The following is a 14,934-nucleotide window of genomic DNA, read 5'->3' as shown; positions in this document are numbered from 1 at the left end:
ATGAATATGCCTACCGTCACTTTCCTGTTCAGTCAAACACTAGGCCACACTCACACAGAAATGCCCTCCAAATCTGGATACTGTACTATTTGAGCAGCCACCCAAATGGAGACCCAAAATAAGAATCCCATCAAACACTGTCTGGTGATGACAACTTTGTTTCACAGGAGTATACAGCAACTCCATGTCCTTCACAGTAATGAAAAAACTTTGACACTATTCAAACACATTATATACCCTACCAGACAGGGCAACAACATTAAACACAAACACCACCACAGTCATCTGGTGGCCACTCTAAATGTCATACACAATTGCGACTGTAATCATTCACATACCTGCCTATGGTTACGTACATGTGCAGTTACACTGACAGCTAACAGTGTCTTCTGGTTGCTTCACCTTTTTCATCATGCAAAGTATATTTAATACTTTTGTTAATTTAACAAATCCATAAAAATTTCGCATGGCACACACAAACAGTGAAAAATAAATATTTAATGAGTAAAAGTCCATTTTTATTTGTTGTACTTCTTATGAAGCAGAAGCTCCATTAATCAAGGTTGCCAAGGCTTTTTGTCATGCATAGTTGTCAGAGGAACTATCAATGGAAACTGAAATTTGCTTTACAAATTACAATCACGTAGTGCTGTGTTATCTGCTTACCAATGTACTGTCAACCCAGGATATGTGCCTGTCGTGTTGTACATGTGCTGCCTACTACAACTAAACTGGGGGTGTACATTTTTCCATCTGTGTCGCAAGCTAAAAATTGGGCAAATTGCAACAATTTTTAAAAAACCTGCACAATGTGCCTTAGTAGCTAAAATTTGACAGTGCATTTCTTTTACCGTTTTCTTCCTGTATAAAGAATTTCAGGGCAGATCTCAACATGTTGGACCGGATTGTTCCCTTGTAAGTTCAGTCATTCATTCATTCATTCACACACACACACACACACACACACACACACACACACAAAATCAACACTGCTGTATGAAAACATTGTATCATGGTACGGTCGTCGTCTACCTGAATCAAGACACTACGAGGAATTTGGCGAAGTACTAGTTTTGGTGTTTGGGATCATTTCATAATCCGAGGTTGTGCAAACTATGTACACTTAACATTTTTTCGAATTTGCAACGAGTTTAATATCCATAATAAATAACAGTTTCCTTTGTGGTATCATTAAGTGTTAACAACAGAGATGAAACTGATTTAATTTTATTTGGGCTTTCTTTGCATATGCTTGGTAATAGCATCTGTCTTTGTGCAGTAATGTGGAATTCAATTAATGTTTTCACCCCCCCCCCCCCCTCCCCACCACCACAGTAATGTGAAATCCAGTGATGTTTTCACCCCCGCAAAGATGAAATATGAAGAATCATTTATTTCTTGTGAAGACCTATCCCTATCTCCCCCCCCCCTCCCCCCCGTCTTCATACTGACCTATCATGATCATGCAACAACTTCAGTTCATCATCTTTCCTTGTAGTTTTCCATTTTTCCACTACTCCATCTTCTCCCCATGTTGTCTTTTCCTTTCTTCTGTCCACATTGTTGCCAGTTTCTTATTACTTCTCTATTCTTCTCCATATGTGATATTTATCAGTTAATTTCTTAGACATTCATTCAATTGATGTAAAAAATTTGTTAAAAATTGTGTAAATGTTAGAATGGACCAGAAATAACTCTGGCAATTCTGTGAACTATGGCTCGAAAGATTTTTGTTGCGTTAATCAAAGTCCAGAACAAAAATACAGTACTTCACTAGCCCAAAGAAAATGTGCACAATAACACCTTTCGGTGACAAAGAAATGCTGTATATTTTTGCTTAAATGAAGAAGGGAGAAAATGTCTAAGTTAAGCAGAGTGCAGTTTCTATTCATAAAATCTGAATTTATTGTCTAAACGGATGAAATGAAATTCACAAAAGTGTGAAAGAAAAACTTTTAGAAATATTTAGAGTGTCTCGTGAGGTTCATGCACCATTACTGAACAAGATCTATGAAACATGGCCTTCTGGATTGCAAGTAAGATGAACATTACTTATTTCCACACTTCTTTGACACTTAATATAATTTAGATTCCACACATAACAAACAGTGTGATTCAACCTCTTGATAAAGACAGTGTAACGCACTTTTCTGAAAAAATGTTGGTCAATATACAGGCTATTTCAAAAAGTACTTTACAACTTTGAAAATTCATAAATTAATTCATAATGCCTACAGAGGTGATTGTAGTGTCAATTTGTAGGGAAATATATCAAGCTGTGTGTCACATAGTTTGCTAGTGCTGAATTGCACCGTAAGCAGCGCTAGCAGCAGTTGCGTTAAAGATGGCTGCCTTCACTGGCGGTAATGTGCCATCAATTGCATGGCCCCCACATTCCCCCGACCTGACACCATCCCTTTTCTTTTTCTTTTTAATGTGAATTCATCAAGGATATCATGTTTGTACCTCCTGTGCCAGCTTTTCTACCTGAACTTAGAGCAAGAATTTACGCCACCACTGAGTGAGTTACACCTGCAACGCTACAGCACATTTGGGAAGAAATTGACTTCTGATGGGATGTGTGCAGGATAACCAATGGAAGCCACATACAACATCTTTAGTTTAAGGTACAAAAACTTAGTGTGTTTCCCTACAAAATAACACTAAACCAAGTTCTATATCTTCTTTCAATATATTTATATGGATTTTTAAAGTTGTAAAGTCCTTTTTGAAACACCCTGTAATTTTTGAGAGCCCTTTGTCATTTCAGGTTCAACAGCACGACAGAATTGTCAAAATTCATTCATTTGTGCATTGTTAGATAGCATCACCATGTTTTATGAATTTGATCAAGTACCCAGCACAATATGTGGAACAATGACCACGATCATTTCTTACTTCAACCCAGTTGTGTCTAAAAACAACTAGTAATTACTGCGAAGTGCCTGAATGCATTAATTTCCTTATCTGCTGTGCCTTGTGTGGAGAAAATGTTTGTTTTCGCATTCCAATAGACACTTCACATTTTTTTTGTGATGACTACAAGGAACTGTTTCATTGCTAGTAAAATACGTTCTATTCAAAAATTATCGTAAGTACTGTATTACAGGAATCGTTATGAAACATTTTCTGTCAACAAATTTAAGTTCCAAGTGATGGAAGCTGTATGTAATGTAACAACACACAATGCCTTGATTTTCTTTCCTCTGCTAGTCACTTGTGTAACAATTACATCTGCAACAGTTTAGCTGTCCATATGAACTTCAAGTTATTCAAAAACGTAATGATTTTTAACATTTTTGGTATGGTTCATTTGCTTGAAATTCGTGGGTGTTCACTCTGAACCTTGCACCACGTTCTCTCATCACTGCTGCATCTCCTTATTTGTCGACTTGTGTTAGGCAGGGAGGGATGCACAAACAGCTGTTATAAGTGGTTTTTTGTTTGGTAAAAATGAGTAACTTCACAATTTAAAAAAAATTTGCAGATGGTTGTAGCGACTAATATTTTGACAGCGCATTTATTTTGATATATTCTTCCAGCGTGAAAAATTTCAGGCAGGGTTTCTAGATATTGGACTGGATCTATCAGTTTTTAGATGAAAAATATTTAAAACAATAGCACAGTTATCACATGTCTTATTATCCTATTGACAGTTCACTGGTACACCAAAACGAGTGCAAAACTCAGCAAATTCAAGTTACATGCTTGTCACGGGCAATAATTACTTGCTCCAAGCTACATAAAAGTAACACGATTCCACGAGCACTCTAAAATGGTGTAAATACCTCATTAATTCTCAGCTTCCAAATTTATTTTATAAGATTACTTTTCTGTTTTGCTCTCCTGACCATGTTACTTTGTTTTTGGTGACGATGGTATCATGTAATTTTCTCTGAGTCAAGAGATCATTCACTGAAAATTTAATTTCCTGCTCATTTTAATCTTTGTTCTTTTCAATTAATTTTGCCGCTTTTTAAGCGTCTGGTCAAACAAACCTTTGGATATTTCCCAAATTGCGAATGTCTATGTACATTCAGGTGCAAGAACAGAGTACAATACACATACACTGAAAGTTTTGATTTATACATTTGCTATCAAGGCTGTACAGACACCTAACTAACACTCTCTCTCTCTCTCTCTCTCTCTCTCTCTCTCTCTCTCTCTCTCCCCCCCCCCCCCCCCCCAACAACCTACCTTCCCACAAATATAAGAATATAAAATATAAATGCCAGGAGGGAACCACATCCATCTGGGACGAATTTTGTCCTGGACACACAAAATAAATAAACAAACAAACTCAGTGAAAAATGTGACAAGAAGTTTGTGGCAATAATTGACAAATTTTGAATCCAAATAAAGTAAAGGTACAGTAATTGACAGTAAATTCTTCTGTATGAAAGACGGTTGTATACCTGGAAGATTCCTGGAGATACTAAAAGGTATCAGACAGCTTACATAATGGTAAGACAGAGATTTAGGAACCAGGTTTTAAATTGTAAGACATTTCCAGGGGCAGATGTGGATTCTGACCACAATCTATTGGTTATGAACTGCAGATTGAAACTGAAGAAACGGCAAAAAGGTGGGAATTTAAGGAGATGGGATCTGGATAAACTGAAAGAACCAGAGGTTGTAGAGAGTTTCAGGGAGAGCATAAGGGAACAATTGACAGGAATGGGGGAAAGAAATACAGTAGAAGAAGAATAGGTAGCTCTGAGGGATGAAGTAGTAAAGGCAGCAGAGGATCAAGTAGGTAAAAAGACGAGGGCTAATAGAAATCCTTGGGTAACAGAAGAAATATTGAATTTAATTGATGAAAGGGGAAAATATAAAAATGTAGTAAATGAAGCAGGCAAAAAGGAATACAAACGTCTCAAAAATGAGATCGACAGGAAGTGCAAAATGGCTGAGCAGGGATGGCTAGAGGACAAATGTAAGGATGTAGAGGCTTGTCTCACTAGGGGTAAGATAGATACTGCCTACAGGAAAATTAAAGAGACCTTTGGAGAGAAGAGAACCACTTGTATGAATATCAAGAGCTCAGATGGCAACCCAGTTCTAAGCAAAGAAGGGAAGGCAGAAAGGTGGAAGGAGTATATAGAGGGTTTATACAAGGGCGATGTACTTGAGCAGAATATTATGGAAATGGAAGAGGATGTAGATGAAGATGAAATGGGAGATAAGATACTGCGTGAAGAGTTTGACAGAGCACTGAAAGACCTGAGTCGAAACAAGGCCCCGGGAGTAGACAACATTCCATTAGAACTACTGATGGCCTTGGTAGAGCCAGTCATGACAAAACTCTACCATCTGGTGAGCAAGATGTATGAGACAGGCGAAATACCCACAGACTTCAAGAAGAATATAATAATTCCAATCCCAAAGAAAGCAGGTGTTGACAGATGTGAAAATTACCGAACTATCAGTTTAATAAGTCACAGCTGCAAAATACTAATGCGAATTCTTTACAGACGAATGGAAAAACTGGTAGAAGCGGACCTCGGGGAGGATCAGTTTGGATTCCGTAGATGTGTTGGAACACGTGAGGCAATACTAACCTTACGACTTATCTTAGAAGAAAGATTAAGAAAAGGCAAACCTACGTTTCTAGCATTTGTAGACTTAGAGATAGCTTTTGACAATGTTAACTGGAATACTCTCTTTCAAATTCTGAAGGTGTCAGGGGTAAAATACAGGGAGCGAAAGGCTATTTACAATTTGTACAGAAACCAGATGGCAGTTATAAGAGTCGAGGGGCATGAAAGGGAAGCAGTGGTTGGGAAAGGAGTGAGACAGGGTTGTAGCCTCTCCCCGATGTTATTCAATCTGTATATTGATCAAGCAGTGAAGGAAACAAAAGAAAAATTTGGAGTAGGTATTAAAATCCATGGAGAAGAAATAAAAACTTTGAGGTTCGCCGATGACATTGTAATTCTGTCACGAGACAGCAAAGGACTTGGAAGAGCAGTTGAACGGCATGGACAGTGTCTTGAAAGGAGGATATAAGACGAACATCAACAAAAGCAAAACGAGGATAATGGAATGTAGTCAAATTAAATCGGGTGATGCTGAGGGGATTAGATTAGGAAATGAGACACTTAAAGTAGTAAAGGAGTTTTGCTATTTAGGGAGTAAAATAACTGATGATGGTCGAAGTAGAGAGGATATAAAATGTAGACTGGCAATGGCAAGGAAATCGTTTCTGAAGAAGAGACATTTGTTAACATCGAGTATAGATTTAAGTGTCAGGAAGTCGTTTCTGAAAGTATTTGTATGGAGTGTAGCCATGTATGGAAGTGAAACATGGACGATAACCAGTTTGGACAAGAAGAAAATAGAAGCTTTCGAAATGTGGTGCTACAGAAGAATGCTGAAGATAAGGTGGGTAGATCACGTAACTAATGAGGAGGTATTGAATAGGATTGGGGAGAAGAGAAGTTTGTGGCACAACTTGACTAGAAGAAGGGATTGGTTGGTAGGACATGTTTTGATGCATCAAGGGATCACAAATTTAGCATTGGAGGGCAGTGTGGAGGGTAAAAATCGTAGAGGGAGACCAAGAGATCAATACACTAAGCAGATTCAGAAGGATGTAGGTTGCAGTAGGTACTGGGAGATGAAGAAGCTTGCACAGGATAGAGTAGCATGGAGAGCTGCATCAAACCACTCTCAGGACTGAAGACCACAACAACAACAACTTCTGTACACACTGCAGTAGAAGAAAATCAAACAAATTTCCGTGACTATACCAAGCCTACTCTCTTTTTTGGAACATAAGGTGAGATTCCTTAGAGAAAAATACAAGCAACTTTCACAATTAAATACAGTCTCAAGCTGAAATAATGGCGTAATAGTTTTTAATTGCACTCAGAAACATGAATCAACTATGACTAGTACTATCATGCGAGGTAGATTTCTCAAAATGGGGCAGTAGCTACTCCTAATTATGCCTCACAGCTTCCCTCTCCCCCCTCCTCACTCCACCACCATTCTCACTGATGAAATTTTTGAGAACACGTGAAGAACTGATACGATTTAAATGTCTTGCATATGGTGCTAGAGAGTTTGTGGCATGTATCACAAGCTACAAAACTAAACAGCAAAAAACAACAATTGTTTACTTCCAGTTTTAATATCAAGCTCTCATTTCACCCATCACTCTCAGATGGCCTACCGTTACTCTGTTGCCAGTCTGATTCACCCTGGATCAGTGCACAACAACCTAGAATATTCTACATATTTCCACAGGAACCTGCTTCAAACTACAATCAGTGTAATGTAATAATAACAGACAGTGAAATACGTATAAAAAAGACTATGTCTCATGGTGCATTCATTGTCTACCTGAAAAGAGACACTACGAGGAATTTGGCAAAGTACTAGTTTAGGTGTTTGGGATCATTTCATTACCCGAGGTTGTGCTCTGTCACTACTGGCCACGGTGCTTATCAGCATTAACCTCTGGTCTTCCTTCTGACCAGACTGTGATCTATTGCTGGCGTCATGTCATTATTTAAAGTACAGTTCGACTCCTGGTGCCTACAATGTCTTTTGAAGCTCTTATTTTTTCAGGGTCCAGAAAAACAAACATTCATCAAAGGGAGTAGTGGGTATCAGGAGTCAAACTCGGCTACAAATAGCAGTGCACGACCAACAATAGCGCACAATCTGTTTGTAGTCCAGGCAGCAAGTAGGCACAATAGCACAACTCGCAGCATCTGAAGATGACTGTCAGTTGTCAAAATACTGGCACAAAATGGAAGCAACACCTCTGGTGAACATCCAGAAGCATGCTGTTAATCAATCGTACAGAGAAAATATGAAAGATCAAAACTGGAAGCTGTTTTATTGGAACCACAGAGATACTGGTTCAACAAATTAAACATTGTCCAATAGCTATTTTTGCAAAGGGATGGCCAAGGAAGACCAATAGACACATTTACTGATGAAATTGTCAAAAAAGTCTATGACAAGAATCTCACCACTCACCAACAGAAGCGCACAAAGTAACAGTGGATACATCCTGTGAATCTACTGTAAAACAGGCAAAGTCAGTCCCATCAGCCATAAAAGTTATTGAGGAAGTATTTTGGTATGTGGTCGACTCAGATTTCTTAGAAAAAGGAAAAACAATCACTGCAATATTACACTGAGACACAGGACTACTCTGGCATGAAACTGAGGAAAATGTGACTCCATTTAGTGAAAAGGTAAAGCTCAAAGGGTCATTGCAAGCAGCATCTAATTTTGATTTTCCATGTTGCCCTTTTTTAAAAAATAATAAATAAACAAATCATCATTATGGTTTCTCCATGACAGCGTCCAACCCGGTACAGATCATAAACACTCTAACACTACTCAGGAGTAGTTTGCATCAGCTTCCTACATACAGTCTCCTTTACAGGTGAACCACTCTTTCCTAAAATTCTTCCAATAAACCAAAGTGACCAATTGTCTTCCCTACCACAATTCTCACATGCTCATTCCATTTCACATCACTTTGCAATATTATGCCCAGATATTTAAATGACTTGAGTGTGTCAAGCAGTACACTAGTAATACTGTATCCAAACATTACAGGTTTGTTCTTCCTACTCATCCACATTAACTTTCATTTTACTCATCCACATTAACTTACATTTTCCCCACATTTAGAGAAAGCTCCCATTCATCACACCAACTAGAAATTTTGTCTAAGTCATCTTTTATCTTCCTACACTCCCTCAACTTTGACACCTTACTGTACACCACAGCATCATCAGCAAACAACCGCGTATTGATGCCCACACTGTCTACAAAATCGTTTACGTATACAGAGGACAACAGCAGTCCTCTCACACTTCCCTGGGGCACTCCTGACAATACCCTTGTATGTAATGAACACTTGCTGTCAAGGACATTGTACTGGGTTCTATTATTTAAGAAGTCTTTGAGCCACTTACATATCTGTGAACTTGTGCCATATGCTTGTACGTTTTTAAGTTGCTTCTCTACACCAGGTACGCTTATTTCTATGTCGTCCATATGGGAGTCTGTCCGATGCTCAAACGACGTTATGTTTGTATGGTTCTCCTGCATGAACGACTTCCGGAACATGAAATTTAAAACTTTGGCTTTCGTTTTGCTATTTTAAACTGCCACACCAGATTGGTTAACAACTGACTGAATGGAAGCCTTAGACCTGCTTAGCAACTTTAAAAAGGATCAGAATTTTTTTGGGTTCTCTGCCAGGTCTTCTACTAAGGTGTGAGAATCTCTACTAGCCTTCACTTGTCATCGTTTGTGCATTCTCTTCTGAACAGTGGGGAGGAGGGGGGGGGGGGGGGTTGCACATGAGTGCGTGCACATGTCCAACAAATGGTGAAAATGCTTCTGATATATTTTTACAGTCTGCTCTGGGCCATTTGGGAACCATTCCTGTCGCACTTCCCATATTACTGTCATAATTGGAGACAACACACAACACACAACACCATTCTTTGAATTAAGTTATACAAATATGTTGCAGCAGAACATGCCAACCATTACGTCATTTTTCTTGGCCTTCCATTCCATCAACATCTGCTTATTCTTCAGGCTGTTACATACTCTCCCTTCTGCAGTTTTTCATTTTTTGTGAATTCAGGGAACTCCTTTCTGTCTTGCCACACTGTTCCAAATACATCTGCACTCTTATTTGTTAGTTTGCCAACTGAATCTGCGACTAGTACACCAACTGTCAGTGTAAATAAAGTAGCCGTTTCTGAGCAAATCGTATGTGGCTCCAAAACAATTTGACAAGGTGGTTTGTACTCAGGATGAGTGCTACTCTACAGCACAACTTTACCACAATTTCAAAAAATGTATGCCAAATCTTTCAAAGGAATAAATTGCTTGCTTACAAGACGTCTTTTCCAGAGATTCATCTATATTAACATCCCTTTGTGATCTATAAATGGATCTGAATGTGTTCCCAGCTATTCCATAATCAGTTGTTCTTCAAACTGTTTTCTGTTTCCAGCTCCTAGGTATTGTCTGCAAAGTAGAGGCATTCAAACATAAGTTTAAACCTGTATTTCATTAATTCACTTCCTAAAGTGTAGCGTGTCAAGTTATTCTTCCTTGGAAAGTACAGTTTTGTGTCCTGGGTTCCGCAGAGTACCCTTAAAGGTGAACATTCCAAGCAGAGTAGTCACTTCATCACCTGTTGTGTCCTTCCAGCTGCGAAATTCAATCTTGCTACTCAACTGGGACAAAAAATCATGAACTAATGCACATATAAGTTTACTTGATCAGCTATTGTTTTGCACCATCAGTGGCACATTAATGCCAAATTTACCAGTACCCAAAAGTGATGTCAAGATCAACGAATATGTCCAAAAGCATACTGTAGCAACTACTGCAGTGTCATACTGTCACGACACGATTATGAATCGGTGCCACTATCTTTCCTCATCATACCCATCTAGCAAACTTCCTGAGCTGTCACTAAAGCTGTCATATCCCTGAAAGAGCTTTTCCACTATGGAATGTGATGATATACTCCTTTTTATCATTATGAAAGATCACTCACTATAGTTGGAGTCATGAACGATGGCGGTCAAGTTCAGGCTTGTTCTGCGCACCTACGCCACATACGTTCCGACAGCCAATGAGCAGACAGTATGTTCTGAGCGCTCTGCTGTCAATTCCATAGCTAATGCTAGCGTTAACCGTGATCGTAGCGAGTTGTTTAGTGAATTTCGATTCCATTTGTTGCGAGTTATCATCGCTGACTGTGGTGGTAAGTGATAAATTCTGGATAAGTAAGCGAGAGACATGCTTTGCAGCATACAAGCTTTCTTCAAGCAGAAAGCACACGCATGCGCATACCGGAGCTGTGGCTTGGAATCATCAACAAGCAATCCCCGTTTATGACTCAACATGCACGAACTGCTATCGATCGTGGATCGGACTACAATAAATAAAAAGAAAACAGCATGAAAAGTGTGTTATATCACCATCACTAGACTCTTGACACAAATTTAGAATCAACCAAGAAACTATTCTCTTGACTGACAAGAGGTACCATCATGTGGAATAAGTTTTAACTGACAGCATAACATCAATGACCTGTATCCCACCATTGCTATTAACTATAGGCACATAATTCTGCAGATGGATAAAACCATTGAGTAGGAATATAGTGGGTTGGTACACAAGTTGGCAGAATTTTTCCGTAAGTTTAATAAGATGTTAGTCATGAATAGTATATTCTCCTTCACTATTTACATCAGTCTGCCAATGCTGGAGTAATTTTTCAATTCCACAACTTCCAGAATCAAGTGGACTTCAGGTGAAGAAGTTGTCAAGCCATGTTCAGAGTGCATTTTCATCTGGAAAGGCAGTTCCTTGTAGGTTGTTCGATAAAGAGCAGAAAAGGTGAAAATCTGTGGGCACAAGATCAGATGAATACGATAGGTGTAGAATGACTTCCCAAGCCAACTTCCATATAGTGTTTCTTGTCAGTCTAGCAGAATGCAAGCGTACGTTACGTGGAGTTGCACGACTTCACACAGTCTTCCTGGTCGTTGTTCTTTAGTTGCATCTGCACGACATCTCCGTTGTTTACAATAAATTTCAGCAGTGATGGTTACACCTTGGGGAAGCAATTTGTAGTACACCACACCGTCGCTGTTCGATCAGACGAATAGCATTATCTTTTGTAGATGCGTGCAGGTCTTTGGAGGGTGAGGTGATGCTTTGCTTGGGCAAACCATTTCTTTCTTTTCCTTATTTTTTTTTAGCATAAAGACATGATTTCTTGTCACCAGTAATGATACAAGGTAGAAATGGTCTGTGTTGTTCACAAGCCTACTGATGACAAGCAAACACGAGAGGAACATACGGCCACCCACCAATTTTTTATGATTTTAGCTCATGTAGTACCCATACACCAATTTTTGAACTTTACCCATTGCAAGCAGATGTTGCAAGATGGTGGAATGATCACAGTTCATTACATTTGCGAGTTCTCAAGTACTCTGACATGGATCATTGTGGATTAACGCATTTAAATGACCTTCATCAAATGCCAATGGTCTTCCTGAACATGAAGAGTCACTATTATCAAAATGATCCTACTTAAAGCGAGAAAACCATTTTCTTCCTGTACTCTGTCCAATGCCATTATCCTCATACATGGGGCAAATGTTTCTGGCTACCTCCACTGTAGGCACCCCTCTACTGAACTCAAACAGAAGAATACGTCGGAAATGACATCTTCAACTTTTATAGTCCTGTCTTCCTCAATTATCAATATACCATAATGTCAGAAATGATACAATTTTGCCACTTGGCACTCCATTTTCTTGTGCCCACAGCTCCACTCACTATCTCCTAATGACAAAATGTAAACTCAAATAGCAACAGTGAATTACAAATAAAAATTACAACTGATAAATAAACCCACAGAATCCAGAATACCGACATGCAAAACAAAAACACTATGAACGTATGCACCAACCTAATATCTGCGATGCCTATTTGGTCTCTCTCTCTCTCTCTCTCTCTCTCTCTCTCTCTCTCTCTCTCACACACACACACACACACACACACACACAGACAGAGAGAGAGAGAGAGAGAGAGAGAGAGAGAGAGAGAGAGAGAGAGAGAGAGAGAGAGAGAGAGAATGGGATCAACTGACTTCACCAGAACTGACAAATCTTTATCAATGACCCACTATTATTGTGTGTGTCAATATTGCACCTATAACCATGAAGCTTGGGTTTTACAAACCACAACTGGAGTCGTGAAAAAAACCTCAGATCAGAAAATAAAGATATCTGCAGTTCAACATACATCGGAAGTAATTTATTCCATACATTTAACAATAACTTTCCTAAGTTATCTGTTTTACGGTTCTTTTGCAAATGTGTCAATGTCTACACACGTGTATGTTCCCCATAATCTCTGTTGTCCACTCCACACAGTTCCAAGTTTCAAAATCTCACATGTTGACTCTACTTGACGGCATTCTAGCCTGCCTACCACAGCCAATTCTCTCTTGCCTTTCAGGACTGATCCTCTCTCTTGTCTCCCCCCACAAATTCTCTTTGCTTTCTATTGTTTCCTCCCACAAATTCTCTATGCTTATTTTCAGAGAGGTAAGTGCTAATTTACTGACTTCTAGAAATATTTTTCTACTTCAAAGTACCAAGGCATAATGTTCCAGAAGAGGGATTTGGATTTAAATTGGAAATTCTCTCACCCAACTGCTATGTGTCGACAATGCAGTTTCCCCCTCCCCCACCTTCCTTCCATCCAACTGTCAGACCATTTGCTGTGCCCAGGTACCAAAATAAAAATGACATTAGTGCCATTTTCCACTGGCGGAATTTACAGTAAACTGCAAATAAGCACCAAAATCGTCGGCACTGGATCGACAACAAAGCTATCGAAATACCACCAATTGTGTTTAGGAGATGTGGCGACGCCATGTGAGAGCCCATCACAGGTGATGGAATTTAATAGACTTTGTATTTTGCCATAGCCAAACAATAAACAAGTGCATGGCTCAAAACTTTTAAAGCAGATGACCTCACCAAGGGTGTAGTGCACATTGATTGCCAAATCAGTCACAAGTAAGTTGCAACTGCAGCATGGGACTTTCATCTGTAAACTGATGCTGCATTTCATCTCAGTTGGCTACTGACCTGATCCACTGGAGTGACATTCCTCTTGCCATAGTGTGCAGCCTGGTAAGCTTGCTGCTGCTCCGGATGCTGCTGCTGTTGCTGCTGCTGCTGCTGCTGTTGTTGTTGCTGCTGCGTCTGTGGCTGTTCCTGCTGTCCCACCTCATCTGTCACCGGCACACTGATCAGCTCCCGCTGAGGTTGTGGGTTGTATGCCACGGAACGGTTTACAGCTCCACGAACTGTACCGCCACGCATACCTTAAAATACATCTTATATAGTACCACAACAAACAGCTAAGAGAAGTTTGTGAGGCAAAGTGTGAATTGCAGATAAAAAAAATTCTAAATGACGGTGATGATAATTCAGCTTTAAATTGTGTGTGTGTGTGTGTTTGAGGTTTACGGGCGCTAAACAGCGAGGTCATCAGCGCCCAAGCTTTAAATTAATCAGCCTCATATCAAACACAGAGACACTGTGGAGAAATATTATTTTATAGATACTCTGTAATTTGTCTGCCACAGCAGTTTAAACTTAAAGGTAAATATCAAGAGCTACCTTAGTTACTAAGAAAATGCTTTAATTTTCACTTTCAGCCACATTTGTACAATGTTGTCAGGTGACTTTTACAATGGTGCAACAGAGATGCACATTATGATACACAGCTGTCACTAATATAGGACATTAAAGAATCCTGCACACCTCAGTATTCACAAATGCCTAATACCTGAGTAGTCAAAACAGCTTCATTAACATGTAACCCTTTCACAGTTTCTTTATAATGCCATGCAGCACAAATACCTTTGTAAAGTAATAATGGTAAGTCAAGCAAAAGTGAGCTGACCACTCATCTTAAGTGTACACACTGACTCACTGCACTTCTTACTCCATACTATACCATCGAGACACATGTTAAATAAAACGAGTTGAAGAATTCCATAAAAAATATTTTTTTTCATTTATGACCCGAAAGTACGTTATACATACAAGAGTTGTAACAATTCCAAATTAAGTAAACACCACACACAGCTTTGTGGAAAATTAGTATGAAAATAGACTTTGTGAACTGTAAGAAAATAATTCACTGCTGAACTCCCAAATATTCAGCTTCATGGAAGCTACAGGAGAAATCCTGTAAGAGGAAGACATGTACATGCTTGCTAATTAGAAGAATCAGGAAATTACATTTGTGGTGTTTGCACTGTTATCAAAGTATGACTATCCCCACATTACATCGGTTAGACCATCAGCGAGAGCGCACCGCTAGTTGCTGCTACTA

The 14,934-nt window shown here is 39.2% G+C and overlaps 1 protein-coding gene across 3 annotated transcripts in view; it reads right to left on the bottom strand.

Annotated features, from left to right (window-relative positions):
* LOC126418589 (RNA-binding protein 26) overlaps nucleotides 1-14,934 on the bottom strand; it is a 283,506-nt gene that overhangs the window by 141,336 nt on the left and 127,236 nt on the right. For all 3 annotated transcript variants that reach the window (XM_050085417.1, XM_050085418.1, XM_050085419.1), the window contains exon 9: nucleotides 13,677-13,915. In XM_050085417.1, coding sequence (XP_049941374.1) covers nucleotides 13,677-13,915 — 239 coding nt within the window. The remainder of the gene's footprint in view (nucleotides 1-13,676; nucleotides 13,916-14,934) is intronic.

This window comes from Schistocerca serialis, chromosome 9 (genome assembly GCF_023864345.2).
Source record: "Schistocerca serialis cubense isolate TAMUIC-IGC-003099 chromosome 9, iqSchSeri2.2, whole genome shotgun sequence".
NCBI classification, from domain to species: Eukaryota; Metazoa; Arthropoda; class Insecta; order Orthoptera; family Acrididae; genus Schistocerca; species Schistocerca serialis.
Note: the sequence above shows the minus strand (reverse complement) of the source record. Positions and strands in the feature narration are given on the sequence as shown.